The sequence below is a fragment of the Leguminivora glycinivorella genome, chromosome 17, assembly GCF_023078275.1.
Source record: "Leguminivora glycinivorella isolate SPB_JAAS2020 chromosome 17, LegGlyc_1.1, whole genome shotgun sequence".
NCBI lineage: Eukaryota > Metazoa > Arthropoda > Insecta > Lepidoptera > Tortricidae > Leguminivora > Leguminivora glycinivorella.
In genome coordinates, this window is record NC_062987.1 from 15,672,472 (window position 1) to 15,695,156 (window position 22,685).

Consider the following 22,685-nt stretch of genomic DNA (forward strand, 5'->3'; position numbering starts at 1 on the left):
GAAAGAGGCGTGACCGTGGAGATTTGACCGAGACCTTTAAAATCATTTAAGGGTACTATGAGACTGTCCAGAACTAGTCTACCTGTTCACTCGAAATTCAAACACGCGCACAAGAAAAACAACTTGTAACAACAAAGCACAAAACAAATATCGGTAAAAACTTCATTACAAACAGAATAGTGCAAGCTTGGAACAAATTACCCTCTGAAGTTGTGAATTCTACCAGTGTTAATCAATTTAAAAATAGACTAGACGAACTATCTAAGAAGTGAAATCGTGCAAAGTGAACTAAGATTTAGACGTACCAGTATCAGCTGCCTGTCTAAAACGAAATAATAATAATAATTAGAATTACCAATGAATAGAAAGCTTATAAAAGATTTATGCCCTGTGAAGCCATACTAGTAGTATTATAAATAGGAAAGTGTGTCTGTTTGTTTGTCCGTCTTTCACGGCAAAACGAAGCGATGAATTGATGTGATTGTTTAAGTGGAGATAGTTGAAGGGATGGAGAGTGATATAGGCTACTTTTTGTCTCTTTCTAACGCGAGCGAAGTCGCAAACAAAAGCTAGTATCCCTATAATTTTAAAATTTGTCTAATTGGATATAAGGTTATGAGTTTTTATACATAGTGGGAGTTTAATTTAATTAGGTCAGTAAGCTTAAAAAACCACTTACCATGATTTTTCAAATAGTGGTACCCCGTGTGGTGACGGGTTAAGAATTTCACCACCCCCTTTCTTTCCGTGGGTGTCCTAGAAGGCGACTGTGGGATATGGGTTAAATTGTGGCGTAGGCGAGAGGCTGGCAACCTGTCACTGCAATGTCACACTTTCGTTTTCTTTCAACCCCTTATTTGCCAAGAGTGGCACTGAAGCTTTAGTTGTTTCATGTGTTCTGCCTACCCCTTTATGGGATACAGGCGTGATTGTATGTTTTCAAATAGTCTTGTATGTAAATGTACATTCCTGCATATGAGAGGATATAGCAAAAAATATTATTTCTGTTAAAGGAATATATTCGGTACCAATAGCGATGCGAAACGACAACGAAACGCCGCTAAAGCTCGTCTGGCTCTGTCGCACCAATACGCAAGAGCGATAGAGATAGAAATCTACAAACATTTCGTTTCATGAGTGTTTGTGCCACTCTGCTTCGTATTATTACTCTACAATACTAAATTACTTCCAGACGCCAAGCTTTCATGAGCCGTGGCAAATGAAATGCTGGTTTATTGCAAGGAGGAACCAACTAAATTACTAAGAACCACTTTTTAACCGACTTCAAAAAAGGAGGAGGTTCTCAATTCGACTGAATGTTTTTTTTTTTTTTTTTTTTTGTATGTATGTTATTCGATATCTCCGAGAATCGTGGACCGATTTTCAAAATTTTTTTGTTGATCGAACCGGTATAACCCCGAGATGGTCCCATTGGCACCAAGTCAGGGTCTGATGATGGGATCCTGGAGAAATCGAGGGAACTCTTCAAATGTTATAGGCACATGTAATGTTTTTAGTCTATTTTTCAAAGGTACACCAGTATTTACGTCTGATGGTAATAATTTTATGTGGCTGAGCTGATGATGGAAGGTCAACTCCTCAATGGTTAGGAGTTAAAGGATAATTCTTTCACTACTGTACATGTATTCGGACTGATACATATAATATCACTAGGAACCACTAAAAATCAACAAATAAATAAACTTTTTAACAAAAAATAAAACCGCCTTCAAAAATAAGCGCGTTACAAAACACGGAGAAACTAAAAAGCCAAAAATAATAAACCTTTCAATTCAGATTTCTTATCGTATTGCAATAAGCTAAAAACATCCAAATTATAAACAAATCAATTATTTTTGGAGTCGGTACCAGCCTGTGTATGGTTGGGTGGGGCAAACAGGCAATAGCAAGGCGACGAACAGGTCTGGTACCGACTACAAAAATAATTGATTTGTTTATAATTTGGATGTTTTTAGCTTATTGCAATACGATAAGAAATCTGAATTGAAAGGTTTATTATTTTTGGCTTTTTAGTTTCTCCGTGTTTTGTAACGCGCTTATTTTTGAAGGCGGTTTTTACCATAACCAGTTTCGGTTCACATTGCTAGGTAGAAAATTATTAGAATTGGCACAACTTGACATCCCTTTGTGGATGTTACTTCATTAGCCGGGTCCATACTGACCGCCTGCACTGCCACTGAGGTACCAGGCCGTTAGGCCAAAAGACCTTATAAATACAAAGTATTGTTACTTGCAATTTAATTGCTGCAGCAAAGGTGTTAAGATAATGACATGATTTTTGACAACCTTATTAAATAGTCAAAAGGGATAGTGCCATGCGTTAGAAGACCCACTAAAATTTACAGTGTTTTGTGTTTGATGTCTGTAACTAATAAACATCAATCAATTGCAGATCGTCTGGCAGCATCGCCCGCAAGGCGCTCCAGGCCCTAGAAGCCTTGAAGCTCGTCGAGCAGGTCCAGGATGGTGGCCGCATCCTCACCGTCCAGGGCAGGCGTGATCTCGACAGGATCGCCGCTCAGGTCAAGCTAAAGGCCAAGCAGGCGGCCAAGCAGCAAGTCATCGTGCTGTAATTTATCCAATAAAAATATAACAAAAGTTGTTTGTTTCATTTGTTTTGTACCACTATTGTACCGTCAGTTCATATTATGGTCCTCAGTTCCTTATCATACCCGAGTGGTCTGTAATGTAACCAATCCAGATTTTAGGCCAACAATAAATACCAGTATGAACTATAAGATTTAATTCTTAAAAGCTCAAGTACTACTTGTGACAAACTCTTGGCAACTTACGATATTAGAATAATAGAATAACGTGTGTGTGTGGATTGAGTGAGCACCTTCCGAAAATAAAAAAAAATATGCTGATCATTTAGTAAAAGTTCTAAAACAATTGTAAAACGAATCTCTGAATTTGTAAAAAGATAAATCAAAAGATACAGCCATTAACATGTGCTCACTCAGTTCTCACAAACTACCAACGAAAACAGTGAATATATTCATTTAACATATAATATTTATATACTAACATTTAGTAAAAAATAGGCCAACCTACCTCTATAAATATTAGATCACCTAGTGACGTATTAAATTTTTTACAAATAGTTTCTTATGCTCACTCAATCCACACACTTTTGAAAAGCCGAATTTTGATGAAAAACATAAGATTTAGACCGCTATTATATGTGTATAGTTTAGTAAAAGTGAAATGGGAATTTGTAAAATACAAAACGAACCACTAACGTGTCAGGTTTTTTTATAATAAATTTTTGTAAGTGCTCACTCAGTCCACACGTTTTGAGAAAGTTAAAAATGTAAATATCTTACGATTTGTAGCACCTAAGACACTCGAAAGTACTTCAACATTTAGTAAAAATTTTTACTAAATATCCACCATCTAATATTTTATATTCGTTGTCTGGTTTTAAAGATATTCAGACATAACTTTTCTCATACAAATGTATCAAGTAGGGTGACCACACTATGTCGGCTCCTGATTTTCCCCACCTTCCCATTGTCATATTGAGATTGGGGAGTTTCGTTCAATTTTGATAATAGTTTACCGGATTTGTAAGTGGGAGCGAGAAAAGAATTTCTCGCTCCCACTTACAAATCCGGTACGCTCATCTGTTAGCGCGATTAGATTACCAGGTTCTGGTTTCTTACTAGTGAAGTACTATATTCTTTGTTTCTTACCAATTATCATTTATGTCCTTTTTAATGCATGCATGTCGATATGGTTATTATCCTGACGTCGATAAAAATTACACAATACACATCATCACTAGGCCAAGAACATAACCTAAAAACAGTTTGCAGATGGATAATTAATATGGTATTAGTTTAATATTATCAAAATTGAACGAACGAAACTCCCCAATCTCAATATGACAATGGGAAGGTGGGGAAAATCAGGAGCCGACATAGTGTGGTCACCCTACTTGATACATTTGTATGAGAAAAGTTATGTCTGAATATCTTTAAAACCAGACAACGAATATAAAATATTAGATGGTGGATATTTAGTAAAAATTTTTACTAAATGTTGAAGTACTTTCGAGTGTCTTAGGTGCTACAAATCGTAAGATATTTACATTTTTAACTTTCTCAAAACGTGTGGACTGAGTGAGCACTTACAAAAATTTATTATAAAAAAACCTGACACGTTAGTGGTTCGTTTTGTATTTTACAAATTCCTATTTCACTTTTACTAAACTATACACATATAATAGCGGTCTAAATCTTATGTTTTTCATCAAAATTCGGCTTTTCAAAAGTGTGTGGATTGAGTGAGCATAAGAAACTATTTGTAAAAAATTTAATACTTCACTAGGTGATCTAATATTTATAGAGGTAGGTTGGCCTATTTTTTACTAAATGTTAGTATATAAATATTATATGTTAAATGAATATATTCACTGTTTTCGTTGGTAGTTTGTGAGAACTGAGTGAGCACATGTTAATGGCTGTATCTTTTGATTTATCTTTTTACAAATTCAGAGATTCGTTTTACAATTGTTTTAGAACTTTTACTAAATGATCAGCATATTTTTATTTATTTTCGGAAGGTGCTCACTCAATCCACACACACACTAGAATAACTGGAGTTGAACTGGAGTAAACTTACCGCACGCACATGTTCGTGCTAGCCGAACCCAGCGTGCAAACACCATCTGGCCCCTATTTCAAAAAGGCTACAATTGTCAGTGACATATGTCGAGCGACAATTGTCGATGACAGGTGACAAATTACAATTTTATAAAATATTTTCTATAGAATTGCTTACAAACATGACAGGCATTTTGCTACAATTGTATGTATTACAATTATGTTGTGAAACAATAATTATTATTTCTAGGCGACATATTTGTAGAATTGTCGGTGAATCTCGACAGGAGGATTAAGATGTGTCGAATTGTGTGACAATTGTAGTAATTTGTGGTTGACATACGCGTTGTTCAAAATGGCTGCCCATGCGAGTGGTATAGTGACACTATTAGTGATAGTGATAGTAATTCTTTAGGTTTTCGTACTTAGTTAGGAGTTCCTGTTACTTCGCCGTCGATATAAGTTTCAATAATGCTACGTAAATATGAAATTAAAATTGTAGCAAACTACGGATATCTCAATTTATTTTTATCATTGTACCATCGGCAGCAATGTTAGTACCTTATTACAAGGGCATAAAGCCTACCGATGATTAGTTAAGAGTGTTGCTGTTAGTAAACGCTATTGGCCCCTTCGTAACATTATTAGTACTTCAGGTATATTTTTGAGATTTCTCTGCGTTAATACATATTATTATACTAAATTGTGTTTTTAAACTTATGTATCATAAAAAATACTACATACCTATGCACCTAAATAGCTATCATTAATATTATTTTATACAAATACCCTCAAATTAATTTGAGCGTTTTTAAATGAACGAGTTACCTTCGTATTTAGGTACACCGAATTCCAAATTCAAATATTTTTAGTTTAGTTAAGCATTTTAACTATTAGTTTAGAATAGTTTTAATTTGTTTAATTTGTTATTTGTATATTTTTATTGTAGTACCTAATGGTCAATGTTTTTACTTCTTCTTCTTTTATTCACGTTTATAAGAAATAAATTTTATATATCTTAATAATTCAAACTTATTAAATACTTAGTATAGTGCCAAGTTAGGTATATATCTTAGATATTTCTATTTCTTTGCCATACACCCGTTTCAATCAAACGTTGAGCTATTCCTTTATATTTAAGTATTAACTTTCATTGCGGATATTAATTTGTTATCAAATTTATTAAATAACACGAATTTGCGGTCGGAAATCAATTTTAAGATAGTCATCTTTCTTATTATATCCATACTGAAATATTGTTTTTGAAACAAAATACTAACACATAACCAATGCCTACTTGATACACATAAATAATGTTACCGAAAAAAATTATATAATGGTGGGAGAGGATTTAGGTAATGAATAGTTTAAAATAAGTTTTAACGAAGTTAACAAAGGCATTTATATTTATAGTCAGCCAATAAATATAAAAATATCCATTAAATAAATTTACTTATTGCCATTTGAGTCAACTACTATTCATAATTTGATACATTTATCCCTATACAATTGTATTCCACAATTGTCGCACCTGTCAGCGTGGTGAAACCAATAATTCTACATATGTAATATTTTGTGACAATTGTCGCACCTGTCACCTATATGAAATTGGGGCCTGTTCATGTCGGCGAAATGTGTATGATGCACTACGACGAGGCGTCTATATTTAATACGAGTGGCAACCCTATCTTAAACGTCACGCGTCATTGTCAAAATTGATTGTAATGTTTCGTGACTAACTTCACGATTTCCAATATTTTTCTCACAGCGGCGCAGTCAGATTCGTTTAGTACAAAACAAATTACGAGTCTGTTCGGTTGGATATGCAGTGAGTGATGACAAAATGTTGGTGACACTTGATCTACGTATCGGTATATTTGCCGTTATATATTTATTTACTTGTGCGGTGTGCATACAGTACGGAAGCCCTGGGAACACTTTATACGTGGCATCAGAGTCTCGATGGGGTCCGGGTAAAACTGTTGTGATAAACAGAGCTGAAGAGGATGGTTCCAGTCTAGAAAGGAGAAAACGGGATGCGTCGGAGTCAACGCCTCCCGCAGTTGAAAGGAACATAACTACATGGGTAACGGTTTATTTCCTTATTAGATTCAATTAACCCCCTTTGTTATTTATTTACTCCTGGTCGGCGTCGTATGATTTATCACTGTCACTGCGGCGCACTCACCTTGTAGCGCACTTTTCCTATATTTACGAGATGACTTTACATATTTTTATTTCTTAGCTTTCCTCGACCTTGACATATTATTATTTTTGTCTACGTAGTTCGTACTATTTTTGTTGCAACGACGACAATGTTTTCAACATATGGGATCTAATCTAGTATTTTTTATCAGGTGCTATTTTTATCTATTATTGACTTGTTTGTATGTAAGATTAAAAAAATAGTGAGAGGTTGATCTTCCTGGTTTTGAACAGGAAACTAATAGGTGTCTCTCTTTCAGACTACACACCTAAATGATAGCCATCAGCAACTCATGGTACATTGGGTGGGTGAGGGCTCCAATGTTATCATCTGCCTAGCTCGGGACTCGAGCCCCAAGAGTAAGGGAGTGTTCTCACCGTCTGCCTTGTTCATCTCATATGATTATGGGAAGAACTTTACCAATAAAACGGACATGTTCAAACTAGATGACACTCCAAACAGTGGATATGCCCAGTTGGACAAGTTCTTCAATCATCCAAAGTACCCAGAATTTGTAAGTATTAACTCCATAGAATTATTTAAATATTTTTGTTCCTTTGTGTAGGACACCAGTGAATAATGACAATATTTAAACAAACAAAATTTACAAAAAGTACAATTGTGTTGCTTAACTTCAAACTTGGGTAAATCCATCTCATCTTAAAGCAGAATTGATTTACCCAAGTCTGAAGTTAAGCGACACAATTGCAGGACGTAGTGTCTTCAGGCCATTGCCTTACGGTAGATATTACAATGTAACTGTGCAATAAAATTATAATTTGATGGTCATTTCATTAATTGAAATAACAAATCAAAACAAGTAAACAATAATGTTCAATGATAATTGAATTATTATCATGGATTTAACAAATGATAAAATATCAACAGCATAATTTAATGAGTAATCACCCAAAAACCGTTTTTTCACATTAAGTATTTAACCAAATTCAATTTGTTCTGTAATGACTTTTGCACAAGTTCAATAAACTTAGGTCAATGACCCTGTAGACAATTGGTACAGGTAGCAACTAATTTGCTGCCTGATTAAATAATGGCATGACAAGCTCCGCATTAGGGTGGAGCGAAAAAACACTTTTCTGGAATTAGCAAACCTAATAGTTATCAATCAATGCCCCTTAGTCTATGAAGCCTTTGTGCAAATTTTCGGCTTTTTAAATCAACATCTTCTGCCTCCGCATTAGGGTTGAAATTTTGAAAATCTCATACAAACCTAAAAATTCAACTTTCAGATAAAAAAAAATTTTCGGAAGTATTATGTTTAGTATATGTTATTGATACATATCATTATGAGAAACTACAAAAAGTTGCGAAAGTAGCGTCAAGAATCGCCAAAGTTTGTCTAGTTTCAGTACATTCGCCAAAATAGCCGCTAAAATACTGAAAATTGGCGATTTTTAACGCTATTTTCGCAATTTTTGGTAGTTTCTTGTAATAATATGTATCAATAATGTATACTGAACATAATACTGCCCAAAAAAAATTTTTATCTAAAAGTTGAATTTTCAGGTTTGTATGAGATTTTCAAAATTTCAAACTTATTGCGGAGGCAGAAGATGTTGATTTAAAAATCTGAAAATTTGCACAAAGGCTTCATAGACTAAGGGGCATTGATTGATAACTATTAGGTTTGCTAATTCCAGAAAAGTGTTTTTTCGCTCCACCCTACTCCGCATCTTATGATAATGCAACATTGCACCAATTAGTATGTAATGATACAATTCTGAATGCATTCAATGCTTCTTGTCAGTTCCATAATATTCTACATGAGTATACCAGTATTTCTCTGGTATCTTAATTAATATATTGCTAATAATATCTTTTATGAATGAAGGACCTGCATTATCATACCAATTTGTAATAAAAATAAAAGGAATAAAACAGCAGTAGGCCTGTGTTATTAACTTATTAATAATTATTAGGGATGTACCGACTATTGATTTAGCCGACTAGGCCGACTACCGACTAGTGGGCGCTTGAGAAAACATAATTTCCGACTAAATTCACATTTTGAATGTCGTTTTTCGTTCTTCGTTCGTGCTTTTTATGATTTTTTACCTGTTCATGCCAATATTTATATACATTTTCCATTTTTAACAAGCGGCTTGGCTTAGTGGGTAGTGATCCTGCCTAAGAAATCTGTAATCCTAGGTAGGACACTTATTTCTGTAATGATTACAGAAATTTGTTGTTTTACAAAGAAAGGAATTACGAATAGGTACATAATGCAACCATATTTTCAGCTGATAATTTAGTTTTGTACTGTTTTTCTATCAGTAATGAAGTGCCGACTAATTGGCCTTTTTTGCCGACTAGTCGCCGACTAGAAATGTGGCCGGATAGTCGGCTTTCCCAACTAGTTGGTACATCCCTAATAATTATACATTAAATGCGAATTATCGTAGAGGAATAAATTATAACAATTAATTGATGTTAATTTTTTAAATCCAACTATCTTTGTGCCACTCATTTTTACTCTGTTTTGACAACAGTAAAATTAAATTATACTATAGGGGTAGTTCCGACCATTTCTTATTTTAGTCCCAGCAATCCAAAACTGGTGGATTTTTGTTTCTAATATTGAAAATAAAAGAAATACATGCTCCTCAAGAAAATCCTAAGATGAAATTTAATAATGGAATATTGACCTTTCTGGTTTTCATTTATTTGTTCTGATAAGCAATGGCAACATGTTTTTACAAATTGTACACACATTCATACATACATATAATCACGCCTGTAGTATCCCATAAAGGGGTAGGCAGAGCACATGAACTACTAAGTTTCAGTGCCACTCTTGGCAAAAACGGGGTTGAAAGAAATCTAAATTGCGACATTGCAGTGACAGGTTGCCACCCTCTCGCCTACGCCACAATTTAACCCATATCCCACAGTCGACTTCTACGACCCCCACGGGAAGAAATGGGGTGGTGAAATTCATAACCCGTCACCACACGGGACAAATTGTATTGATTGATTATTTCCTTGTAGTGTGTATTTGTGGACTCCGCCAACAAGAAGTTGTTTTACACAAACGACAATGGACAACACATCAATCGGTCAGACCTGGACTTTCACCCGAGCGAGTTGGCCTTCGATGAGGAGTTTCCGAACATATATGTTATCTTGGATAAAGTGGACTCTAATAGAAATGTAAGTAGATTTTATGTAGCTACTCAACTTTCTTCTTAGTAGAGATGGGCCGAATATGGATTTTGCCGAATACGAATATATTCGGTTACGCCATATTTTTAAAGCGGATGTTCATTAAACCTATTAAATGATTGATAAATGATAATGGTTACATATGTTACTACAACTATGGTCTTATGATTTAGTGGATAACTAAAACTTAGTTAAAACAACTCTGAACTCTTCTCAACTCTTAAGCTACGGTTTTTTTTTTACATATTTTGATATATTAATTAACTCTTTTTAGTAGTTCCTTAGAAAGCTACTAAAATAGGAGCTTATTATCCAATGGAATACGTAAGATCTTCATTAGTTATTTACTTTGTTTATTCGGTAAATATTCGGCAATGCTACCGAATTATTCGGCCGAATACGAACATTGAAAATCTTGCCGAATATGCCGAATACCGAATATTCGGCCCATCTCTACTTCTTAGTTTAAAGACTTTAAGGTTCTGGTTGTGTTACAAGAGTGAATAAGTGATGAACTATTATAGAGAAACAACAAAAGATAAATCCTCCTGTGTAAATAAAAGAGACCATGATATTTTATAGTTCGGTAAGAGCGTGTGACTTTCAATCCAGAGGTCGCGGGTTCAAACCCGGCTCGTACCAATGAGTTTTTTGAAACTTATGTGCGAAATGTCATTTGATATTTGCCAGTCGCTTTTCGGTGAAGGACTAATTCCAATAAGGCTTAGTTACCCTTTGGGTTGGAAGGTCAGGATGGGAAGGCAAGGAGGATGATGATGATTTTATAGTTAGTAGCCGAATGCATAATGAACTATAAGGGTCCGCCCACACCCCATCTGGCGTCTCGCGAGCGTAGCGTCGGACCAACTGTATGGCAAAGCCTGACGACGCGCGACGTCGACGCGGCGTCTTTTTCCATACATTTGACCCGACGTTACGCCCGCGAGACGCCAGATGTGGGGCGACCCTAAACCTCTCGTTCTCTCTTTTATTTACACGGAAGCGAATACCTTTCCATTTTATCACGGGTAGTTCATCAGCTCATCACTTACTCGCTTTGATGGGATCAGTTGGAGGTGGTCTAAGCGCGGCAGCGGTGAGCGTCAGCCATACATTGGAGCGAGACACATCTATAAGACTTTTCATTCGTACGTATGGCTGCCGCTCACCGCTGTCGCGCTTAGACCAATGTCGTGGCTGGGCCGTAAGTCCTTTGTTTTCTTATCAGTTCATTGACTGCGGATCAAATCAAAGATTATTGAAAATGTATGCAAATGTTTCCCATAGGTACTTTTCTTTTACATTGATAACCGTTTAATTTTTTTTATTACAAAAGTAGGACGAGAAAAATATTATTTTGGTAGCGCAACCTCAGCTTACGGCATAATCGTAATCATTATCAAAGAGAATAGAGTATTATAGAGAGTTACTGTCAAAGTAAAATGTGTAATTACAGTGCATAGATTGCCATCTCTCGACAGAAGCTTAAAACTTTTGAACCTCATTTTTGACAAGTTGGCCCATATTCTTAGCTTGATATGTGTTAAAATGTCAAATATTAATATTAGCGCCATCCAGCCGAGCGTTCCCCAAAGGTGTAACGCCATCTTGGCCACCGTACCTTTTTCTCTATAGCTTTGAGGTACGTTTTTTTCTTAGACCTTATCCGTCTATACGGAGTTACATATGTCTTTGTCATTATATAAATTTGTGACGTTTTCAAATAAAAGGTACCACAACATAATTCACTTGCCATAAGAACGAAATTTTTTCGCATCTTAATACGAATTAACTGTTAGTTAGTCTCCTTAGAGCGTTTTCACAATATTCGATACATCGGATATAGGACCGATATGAAGGTTGCTATTTTTGACATCCTTTTCACGTCCAATATCGGATCGCCTAATGTGAATACGTACGAAAATGTGGTACCCTTTGCTTGAAAACGGCACGGCATTTAGCTTCGAAGCTTCAAGCTTCCTTGTCAGGAGCCGGTTTTATGTGCCATCCTTTATTAGGGGACTTTTCCTCAATAATGACGCGATTTATTATAACAACAAGTCTAAAACCCAAATATTGTTCCAGCTATACCTAACCATGGACGGTGGTAAATCCTTCAAGAAAATCCAGAGCTACGTCAAAACCTTCATCTGGGCATCAGGCCCTGGTATTCAGAAGACTTTCTACGTTGAGCGTTGGAAGCCAAATGGTACTAGCACGGTGCTCAGTGCCAGTGACCCTACGGACTTTGAACATTCCACCACGGTGTTCCAGGATGCCAAGGACTTTCAGATTAAGGGAGACTTCATGTTTGCGACGAAGCTGAGTAAAGAGGTAAGTGAAAACGCGTGAATAATTTTATATTCTTTTAAATTTTCTAAGGTGTTTCCCTTGCGCTAGGTTCTTCAAGAAGCAGGTATTTAGGGTTATCAAAGGTCGGCAACGCATAAGTGGCTCCCCTGATGTTGCTTATGTCCATGGGCGGCGATGACTGCTTACCATCAGGCGGCTCGTCTGCTCGTTTGCTGCCTATTTCATAAAAAAAATTTTTCGCCGTCATTCACTTGATATACCTACAGTTCACGCATTTTGTGCCCTCACAACTTGATATCTTATGAACATATGGGTTGTTAGTGTGCATTTTTTGAGATGGCGTTAAGGACTTTTTTTACTTCATTAACGTGGCGGCAAAAAGGCCATGAAATCTGACCAAAATCTAGAAGATTACTTTGCTAATCCGCGAATAGATAACGTGCTAGTCCGTTATTTTTATTATTTTTCCCCTCACTAGCTCGGAAACACGTGTTTTGTCCTTTAATACCAGCGGGTAAAAACGCATTTTATCCACTAGTGGGTAAAGTAATTTGACCTTGAATAAAGTCAAATTAACTGCTTTAAAATTGATATAAGTAGGTGAATCTAGTAATAAAGATGATTTACCACCTGTGGAAGCAGTTATAAACGCATTTTTTGCGTTGTAGTTTCCTCGCTATAGTGAGGGGAAAAGTTTTGTGTTACACTCGGGTGCAAATGTATTTTACTTCTCGTGTGTTAAAAAACTCGCAAGATCAGGATTCTATTCTCGAACCACTCGCTTCGCTCGTGGTTCAACTATAGAATCCTTTCACTTGCTCGTTTTTCAATTCCACACTCGGCGTTAAAATACAACTTTGCCCCCTTGTATAACAAATAACTATTAAACATGCAATTAATATTTATGCAAAATAAATATGTAAATAAAAATAACAACCCACCACCAAAAAACTCTACTACCATGCAAATGTGACTGAGATGGAAAAATCGTAATAACGGCTATAAAATCTGGTTTCATTGCTCTTGAGTGTAGACTCTCTCTCCCAAAAAAAGTCGCACCACAGCCAAAAGGAGTGTACAAATGGGTCGGCAACGCGCATTTGACACCTTTGAGTTGGCGTCTATAGGTTACGGTGACCGCTTCCCATCAGGCGGACCGTATGCTTGTTTGCCATCACGTGGTATGAAAAAAACTTTCAAGTTATGCATAGATACATAAAATAACACCAGACGCTAAAATAGCGTCAAATTTGGCAGATTAGGTATATTATGTTTTCCTCCTGCATTATTTGTAGTTTTCCCTATACAAACAACAAGAAATAATTAATATAATTATATCACGGTATTTAATATCTTCATATTTACAAGAATGTCTCGAGTAGGTAATATTTGCAATAACAACGTTTCAAAAGAACTAATTATCCTTTATAACTAGAATCAATAGACTTGCAATACTTATTTTCCTATTGTCATTGCATAATGACGTTTCGAACAATCGGTTGTTATTGCACATAAATTCAACAATCACCCTACTGTATTACTAATATAATTTGAGTGGACATTTATAGACAAAAGTTCGATGCGGGTACAGTGACCGCCCCAACTCAAAAGGGCGCTTAAACCCAAGAAAAAAAAAAACCGGCCAAGAGCGTGTCGGGCCACGCTTAGTGTAGGGTTCCGTAGTTTTCCGTATTTTTCTCAAAAACTACTGAACCTATCAAGTTCAAAACAATTTTCCTAGAAAGTGTTTATAAAGTTCTACTTTTATGATTTTTTTCATATTTTTAAACATATGGTTCAAAAGTTAGAGGGGGGGGGACGCACTTTATTTTCCTTTAGGAGCGATTATTTCCGAAAACATTAATATTTTCACAAAACGATCTTAGTAAACCCTTACTCATTTTTAAATACCTATCCAACAATATATCACACGTTGGGGTTGGAATGAAAAAAAATATCAGCCCCCACTTTACATGTAGGGGGGGTACCCTAAGAAAACATTTTTTTCCATTTTTTTTTCGCACTTTGTTGGCGTGATTGATATACATATTGGTACCAAATTTCAGCTTTCTAGTGCAAACGGTTACTGAAATTATCCGCGGACGGACGGACGGACGGACGGACGGACGGACAGACAGACATGGCGAAACTATAAGGGTTCCTAGTTGACTAGGGAACCCTAAAAACATCGAATTTGGCGCGCCAAACTCATTATCATGCGGGTTTTGAGACTGTCATTTTTATTAATATCTCTGAAATCTTATGTTTGCCCATTGCAATACATAAATTAGATGCTGATTGTACTTACTTTCCTTTTAATCAAATCAGCAGGGTTAGCACATGATTGCTGCGAGAGTACGTCACTGCGAGATAGACTACCCGTCATTATGTCATTAATACAGTTAGAAGAAGACGTGTCATCTATCTCGCGGCGACATACTCTCGCGGCCATCATGTGCTAGGTCTACTGCTTCTTTTTAATACCTGTCAAAACGCACTTAAACGGTTTTCTAATATGAAATCGAGTCGAGTGACGTCATTTACTTTAATTTCTATCGGACGTATTAAATAGATAGAATACCTAGATATTTACTACATATATGTAGTAAATACTTTCTACCATATGCAGAATACCAATACATACATACATACAATCACGCCTGTATCCCATAAAGGGGTAGGCAGAGCACATGAAACTACTAAAGCTTCAGGGCCACTATGGCATTGCAGTGACAGGTTGCCAGCCTCTCGCCTACACCACAATTTAACCCATATCCCATAGTCGCCTTCTACGACACCCACGGGAATAAAGGGAGTGGTGAAATTCTTAACCCGTCACCACACAGGCAGAATAACAATATGTAACTAATATAATAAAAAAAATAATCTTCAAGCCTAAATTAACCGACATAGCCCATTTATCCAAGTTAACACCTATTGTCCTCAACAGAGAGTCTATATCTCAGCCACGCCGTCATGAACTGGATCCTCTAGGTTTATCGTCCAGTAAAGTGAGGAAGTGGCCAGTCAAGTGAATAATGCGAGTGATATGACAAAATTGTCCTCACTGACGCCCGATTCCTGCCTTTGAAAAGCAGGGTACAGTCAACCAATATGAATCCTAGAACCCTTTCACAGTAAGAGTCAAACTGACTTATATAGCAAATAAAGCACGGTGTCAATACGACAGGGTTCTAGAGTGCCCTAGGATTATAATTGGATGACTGTACGTAGCTAAATACACAAACGCTTACGATATCGTTAACGTAGCAAGCTATCTCTATCGCTCTGCCGTATTGGCGAGACAGAGCCACACTGCGTTTCGATTGGCGTCTAGCGTTAACGATTGTCATTTGGGCTAGGCCGGCAGGGCAGCAGTAGGCTCAGATATATTGGAGCTGCAGAAGTTCTCAAAAATATCTATCATGAAACTTAACATTTGTAACAGGGGTGTCAGGGGTAAAGTGAAGACAAAAAAATAAGCATTATTTTATTGTAGGTATATAAGAATGATATATGATAGGTCTATCTATTGACGTAAGTGTATATTTTATACGATAATAGTGCCAATGACTCTATGATTTAAGTAGTAAGTCAAGGGCATAAATATCTAAATACAGAGGTTCAAATCCTGACAACGCAAGAAAATTAAATGAATTATAAATTTCAATAACAAACCTTTCTATTGCAAAATTCTTTTCCCCTCACTAGCTCGGAAACACGTGTTTTGTCCTTTAATACCAGCGGGTAAAAACGCATTTTATCCACTAGTGGGTAAAGTAATTTGACCTTGAATAAAGTCAAACTAACTGCTTTAAAATTGATAAAAGCAGGTGAATCTAGTAATAAAGATGATTTACCAGCTGTGGAACTACTGGAAGCAGTGATAAACGCATTTTTTGAGTTGTAGTTTCCTCGCTATAGTGAGGGGAAAAGTTTTGTGTTACACTCGGGTCCAAATGTATTTTACTTCTCGTGTATTAAAAAACTCGCAAGTTCAGGATTCTATTCTCGAACCACTCGCTTCGCTCGTGGTTCAACTATAGAATCCTTTCACTTGCTCGTTTTTCAATTCCACACTCGGCGTTAAAATACAACTTTGCCCCCTTGTATAACAAATAACTATTAAACAGGAATCTTATAGACAGTGGTTTTAACTATTTGGTTATACCTAGCTTGGACCACAGTCTCAGTGGGATAATTACATTTCATTTTCTTTATCTTTCCATATTTGGGAATATCATCGACGCTCGGGGGGCAATATGGCGGGCATGCTTTTTGTTGCACGTAAAGCTTTCACCCGTTGTTATAGTGCATATAAGCAAATGCGTGCGAGTTTTCTATGTACCTGTTTCCCTCTTTAATGTATGCATACTGTTTGTATTGCATAGCATAAGTGGTGTTGCCTCCCTTCTGATGGTCATCTAGATTGTTAAACTCGTCTATTTCGTTGTTTCCCGTGATGTGACGCAGGCGGATTTTACCGTTCGCCATAGGAGTGACGGTCCAGGAACAGCCTCCAAAGTTGGGGGTGAACACGAACTTTGGGTCGCGTGGTCCGGGCCTCGCCAGGATGTCTATAGAGCCCCCTTGAGGCAGCCAGTACGCGGGGCTCCCGGGTGCGTCCACTTGTAGTGCGTATACGGTCACCACTTTTTTTGTTTGCCTGTGAAACATTTAAAAATAATAAGAGTTTTGACCGATTCACTGTTAGTTTCATTAGACTTATTATCTATATTGTCCGGGATATAAACCGTTATAACTTTTTTTGACATTTGTCGAGAAAAACAAAAGGTAATCATGGTACCGATCATGAATACGTTACATTACAAATAACAATATTTGGTATTTGAACCGAGCAGTTCTCAAAAAGTTTGTAAGTTACCATTGGCAACACTGTTAGCTGTGCATTTGTAATCCTTATTACAAGGCCATAACGTCTAGCGATGGTTAGCTAAGAGTGTTGCTGTTAGTACCTACAAAAATGAGCGAAAAAGTTAAATTTGTTTTTTTATTCCTACTTTGTTACCAAGATTTTTTTGATGAATTGAGATTTTAGTAAGAATTAATTCGTCACTAAGGTTCTCCAGCATCTATAATATCTATATTTATCCTGTAATAACAATTATCCTGTCAATATCTTACGAAAGTCGACTTATATTACTAAATGTTGGTAACAAAATAGGATCAATCAAAATTTGCTGACGTGGATGTACAGACTTTTTGAAAACTAGTGAACCACTTTTAATTATAACAGACAAGCTAAGTGCAGATAGAAAACAGAAGAGGCGTACTAGTTGGACATCTGCTACGACACGACCTGTTTCTCAAAAACATCGTAGAAGGAAAAGTAGAAGGAAAAAGGAGAAGAGAAACTACTACCTAAGAACCTAAGGGACCAGCCAAATCAGAGCGTCGCGTGTCTCGGGGCGCGCAACGGACGTCCGCGCCACGCCACCTGAGTGTAATTCAAAAAACGTCTCCTCAGTGCATTTTGTATAGGAAGGACGTAAGACGCGCCCCAGGTGGCGTGGCGGCGGCGTGGCGCGCCTTGGCGGCGCGTCTTACGTCCTTCCTATACAAAATGTACTGAGGAGACGTTTTTTGAATTACACTCAGGTGGCGTGGCGCGGACGTCCGTTGCGCGCCCCGAGACACGCGACGCTTAAGTGGGAACGCTGGCTAAGAGAAACTATTTTACCCAAATTAAAGAAAAGGTTCAGGTCGTGTCGTACCAAAAGGTGAAGGAGTTGGCAGAGGACCGGACGAATTCGAGATTTCTCCACCGACAAGAGCACAGCTCTTAAGTTAGAAGAGAAGAGAGAGAGAAGCTAAGTGCAAGCTAATTTTAAGGAAAGGCACAATACAAAACAACAGAAAATCGTTAAAGACTTACCTGTCAGTGTGTTTCAATTCGGCAAATGAGAAACTTCCTATCCCACCGTTTAGCAACATGCCTTTCTGAATAGTTATTGCAGCGGCTTCATAAGGATAGGTTCCGAAATAGGCAGACAACGCAGTGTTTGGGTCATAAACATGTCCAGAACTTCTAAACAAGTGTAGGTCATTGTTCCATTGGCCGCAGTCAGTTCTTTTTGCGTTCGTGTAAGACCTATAATAAGGGAAATGACCATGTGAACTTGCAATAAGGTCAATACGGGTAAGTGTGTCATAACTGGGGCGGCTCACTCCGCGATTCTATCGCCGCGATACAAGTATGTACATGCCGGGAGCCGCGAGTTCGCGGCCCATTCAGTCGTGACGACCTTTGCGCGGCGCAGAGTGCGGTCCGTTTGTTAATGTATGTAAGAATTTAGAATGGCGGCATTTTGTGAATATCAAAGTAGTGAGCCTTCTGTACTTGTACTATTATGTATTCTGTAGTCATAAAGAGAAGTGTGTCTGGCGTTCACATTTGACCTTTTTACTCATTATCACGGGTGTTTTTGCGAGTTCATACTTTTGCCACTTGCTAACTCGCGATTAGTGGTAAACCTATGAACTCTCAATAAATAAATAAATATTGGGGACAACTTACACAGATCAACTTAGCCCCAAACCAAGCAAAGCTTGTACTATGGGTGCTAAAAATAGAATAGAATAGAATAGAAAGCGACGATATACATACTTAAATAGATAAATACATGCTTATATACATAGAAAACATCCATGACTCAGGAAATAATATCTGTGCTCATCACACAAATAAATGCCCTTACCGGGATTCGAACTCAGGACCGCGGCTCAACAGGCAGGGTCACTACTGACTGAGCCAGACCGGTCGTCAAATAAACAATAAACACTGATCATTGGTTTAAACAGGCCAAATGTAAAGGCCAGACACACTTCCCCTTATTGCACACTTACCCGCATTGACCTTAGTATATTTTACATTGCTTCATTGTATTTGTACTGTAAATTTGTGAATCAACTTTTTCTTGTCTGTTATTACCATGGTTACGGTCCCCTGAGCCACGCTGGTTTTATGCAAAATTATGCTACTGAAATAATGCAAGCATGCATGTAGTCCATGTTTGTAGGTGGCAAATTAAGATGCATGTTTGCATAGTTTAAGTAACATATTTTTGCATAAAACCAGCGTGACTCAGGAGACCGTAACCATGGCAATAACAGACAAGAAAAAGTTGATTCACCCAAATTACATTTTTATTAAATAATTTAAATATATAACTTTACCTATCACCTCGCGTCGCTAGCATATTCCCTTCCAATTTTGGTAGGAATTCTCCGCACACTTCAGTTAAAATTACAACAATATAAACAAGGGTCCATATCTCAAAACTGAAAGTTACAAGTTACAAGCGGAAGTCTTTTTCCAACTTGTCATATTAGACATTGACAACCACTTGTAAATTGTAACTTGTAGCTTCAAGAAATGGGCCCCAGATCGCGTTTTTAATCAGAATGTTCAATATCATATTTGACCTTTATTAATTATTTTAGCGTTCTTCACAAATAGGCGATGACGTCATCATAGCTTCTCTCTGCGACCGCCAGGAGTCTAGACTGCGGTAGATATAAATACAAAAAGATCGATACCCACGTAAACAACTGAATTGCGATTCAGGATGCGCGCATGCGTGACGACATGTTTTTTAAAGTAACAGATTTATGTACTTACGAAAATTACAAAAAATATGAATTTTATTACATTAGGTACAGTTAAGTGCAACAACATTTTTTTTATGGTACTACGCTTTTATTATACCGCATTTTTTGATGCTATGGGATCTATTTGGTATAAGATGTGTACCCATATTTTAACAGCTGACTGCTTCGAATGCGATAAGGTCCATTTTATCAGAATATCGATATGAATATGGAGTGGGAAGGCTCTTATTGCACGTGAATCATAAGAGGGCCCTTTAGGCATGGTAAGCCACATGTCGGCACAAATATCATAATTTTGCTGTCAATTGATGTCTTTGGTTCTGGGCTTCCGTTATTTCATTTTGGGTACTCTAAAAGTAAACTTTTTATAATCTGAACCTCAAAATTAAAATTTTGAAAAAACCCGTGACCGCGACATAGTGGATCGATTTTCATGAAACATGGCTAAGAACACTCCCGACTAATTCAGCTTTCAAACAAAAAAAAACTAAATTTAAATCGGTTCATCCGTTCGGGAGCTACAATGCCACAGACAGACACAGAAACACACAGACAGACAAACAGACTGATACGTCTAACTTATAACACCCCGTCGTTTTTGCGTCGGGGTTTAATGAATAATATTTAAAAAAAAACCAGGCATTTAGATTGGTATTTTACAATAAGTAAAAGTAACAGATGTATGACAATGTGTGATTCATAACTCGTGACTCATTATGCCACTGTTTGTTTTATAATTTGAAGTGCTCTATTTTCACTATGCTAAATATTGTTATCGTCGTCTGTAATTTGAGAAGTCATTTTACAATACGTTACGCCTTACATAGACGAAATATGAGCTTTGTTTTAATGTAAGAGTAAACTCAAGCAACCTTCAAATCAAGAGTGAACAGGCATATTGGGCGAGCTCACTCCGTCGTAGGCCACGTCTTTGCCTTTGGCTAGTCTGTGGCCAAGAATAAGCCCATTTATAATTTAAAAAAAACTAAACTATTAATAACAATAAGTACCTATTGTTAAAATTCTCAGTAGGCGATAGTTTACTTGCACTACTACTGATTCTCAGTACTCTCACGCTCCCCAGTGGAAGCGTTATGGCATGGATAGGGTTGCAAATAGAAAAAAAAACCAAATGTTTTTTTTCAGAATTGTGAAAAAAAAACATGAAAAAAAAAAACCGAGCACCATGGTTTTTTTTCTAAATATGGTTTTAATAATAACGGTTGTTCGTGAATTGTAACGTGTTTCAATAACAATAACGTACATTTTAATTCGATTAACATTCAGTATACAAACGTTTATTGGGGAATCCCCGCTGCGGCGTGCTGCGTGGAGAGGCGGTGGTGTTGCCAACAGAAAATAGTGATAACTACCAACAACATATTTCGTAAATGTTACTTTTATAAGACCAGAAATTAAAGTTATTTGATTAAATTCGTTTAATAGTTAACATTAAGTCTAAAAAACCGTATAAAAGTATTATAACTGCTTTGCAAATTTTGAGATTTCATACATTAGAAAAAAAACATACTCCAGGAAAAAAACTGTTTTTTTTTTTCACGGTTTTTTTCATGTTTTTTTTAAGCCAGAAAAAAAAACCGTTTTTTTGCAACCAGCATGGAAGCATGGAACATAATTTACAAAATTATTATAGATATTATAGAATAGAATTGTAGAATATAATATTAATTTCGTTCACTCATAGCCAATAGTATCAACGAATATTATTCTTCGAGATAACAAACAAAAGATATCAACTTTATGGGCCGATACGACTAAAACAAAAATACATAAATAAATACACTCTAGAACGTATGAGATTTAGTGTCTAGTGTGTTCGTATGAGCGATAAAAACTAAGCTAACAAAACTTATATGTATTACTAGGGTTCGCAGTACAAAGTCACGATAATTAGGGAAATATTTACATATAGGTACAGTCAACCAATTGGAACCCTAGGCCAGGGCTTGGATACCGGTTAAATTTTCAAACCGTTATCATGTACTTGCGGCAAAACCTTTAAATTTCGTTTTCGCTCGAAAAACCTCTATTTTTAAACCGGTTTTTAGGGGAACGCTTTCATAAAGGTTTCGTTCGATTAACCGGTATAGAACGAAATAAACCGGTTTATTCCGCAGCATGATAGGTAATATACTGTTCTAACCAAACAAAAAAGTCGCTGCGTGAACGTACGTATATATCGCGCCGGTGCGTCTGGCCGCTCGTCGAATAAACCGGTTTATTTCGGTTAAAATAAAGTTCTCATAACGTTCGCGTTCTTTACAAAGTTCGGAGTAAAATCGAAATAAACCGGTTTTAACCGGTAAAAAATAAACCGGTTCCGAGCCTTGCCCTAGGCCACTGTAAAACTATGTCATAGTGACGTTATAAATTAGATTGTAAGAAATCTCTTACTGCTTGTCATTTTGACATGGGTATAGTGGCCTAGGGTTCCAATTGGTTGACTGTACATATGCTCACGCTATGTACTACGTGATATTTGGCTGTGAAACACCCTATAGGCGGTCGCAAGTTGGCGGTGTCTACTGTCTTTAGGCCTGATTTAGACGACGTGCGAACTCGTATGCGATTTCAGTTACATTGCGGGCTGTTGCGGTTACATACAATTTTGCACAGTCATCAAATACCGCAATGTAATAAAACTCGTATGCGAGTTCTCGTACTATCTAAATCGGCCCTAAGGGCCTATTTAGACGGTATGA

General features: G+C 36.9%; 1 protein-coding gene across 1 annotated transcript in view; it reads left to right on the forward strand.

Annotated features, from left to right (window-relative positions):
- Positions 1-22,685, forward strand: part of LOC125235615 (sortilin-related receptor-like) — a 64,395-nt gene that overhangs the window by 10,888 nt on the left and 30,822 nt on the right. Inside the window, 5 exon segments of the mRNA XM_048142213.1 lie at positions 2,414-2,590; positions 6,372-6,714; positions 7,094-7,348; positions 9,844-10,005; positions 12,103-12,351. Coding sequence (XP_047998170.1) covers positions 2,414-2,590; positions 6,372-6,714; positions 7,094-7,348; positions 9,844-10,005; positions 12,103-12,351 — 1,186 coding nt within the window.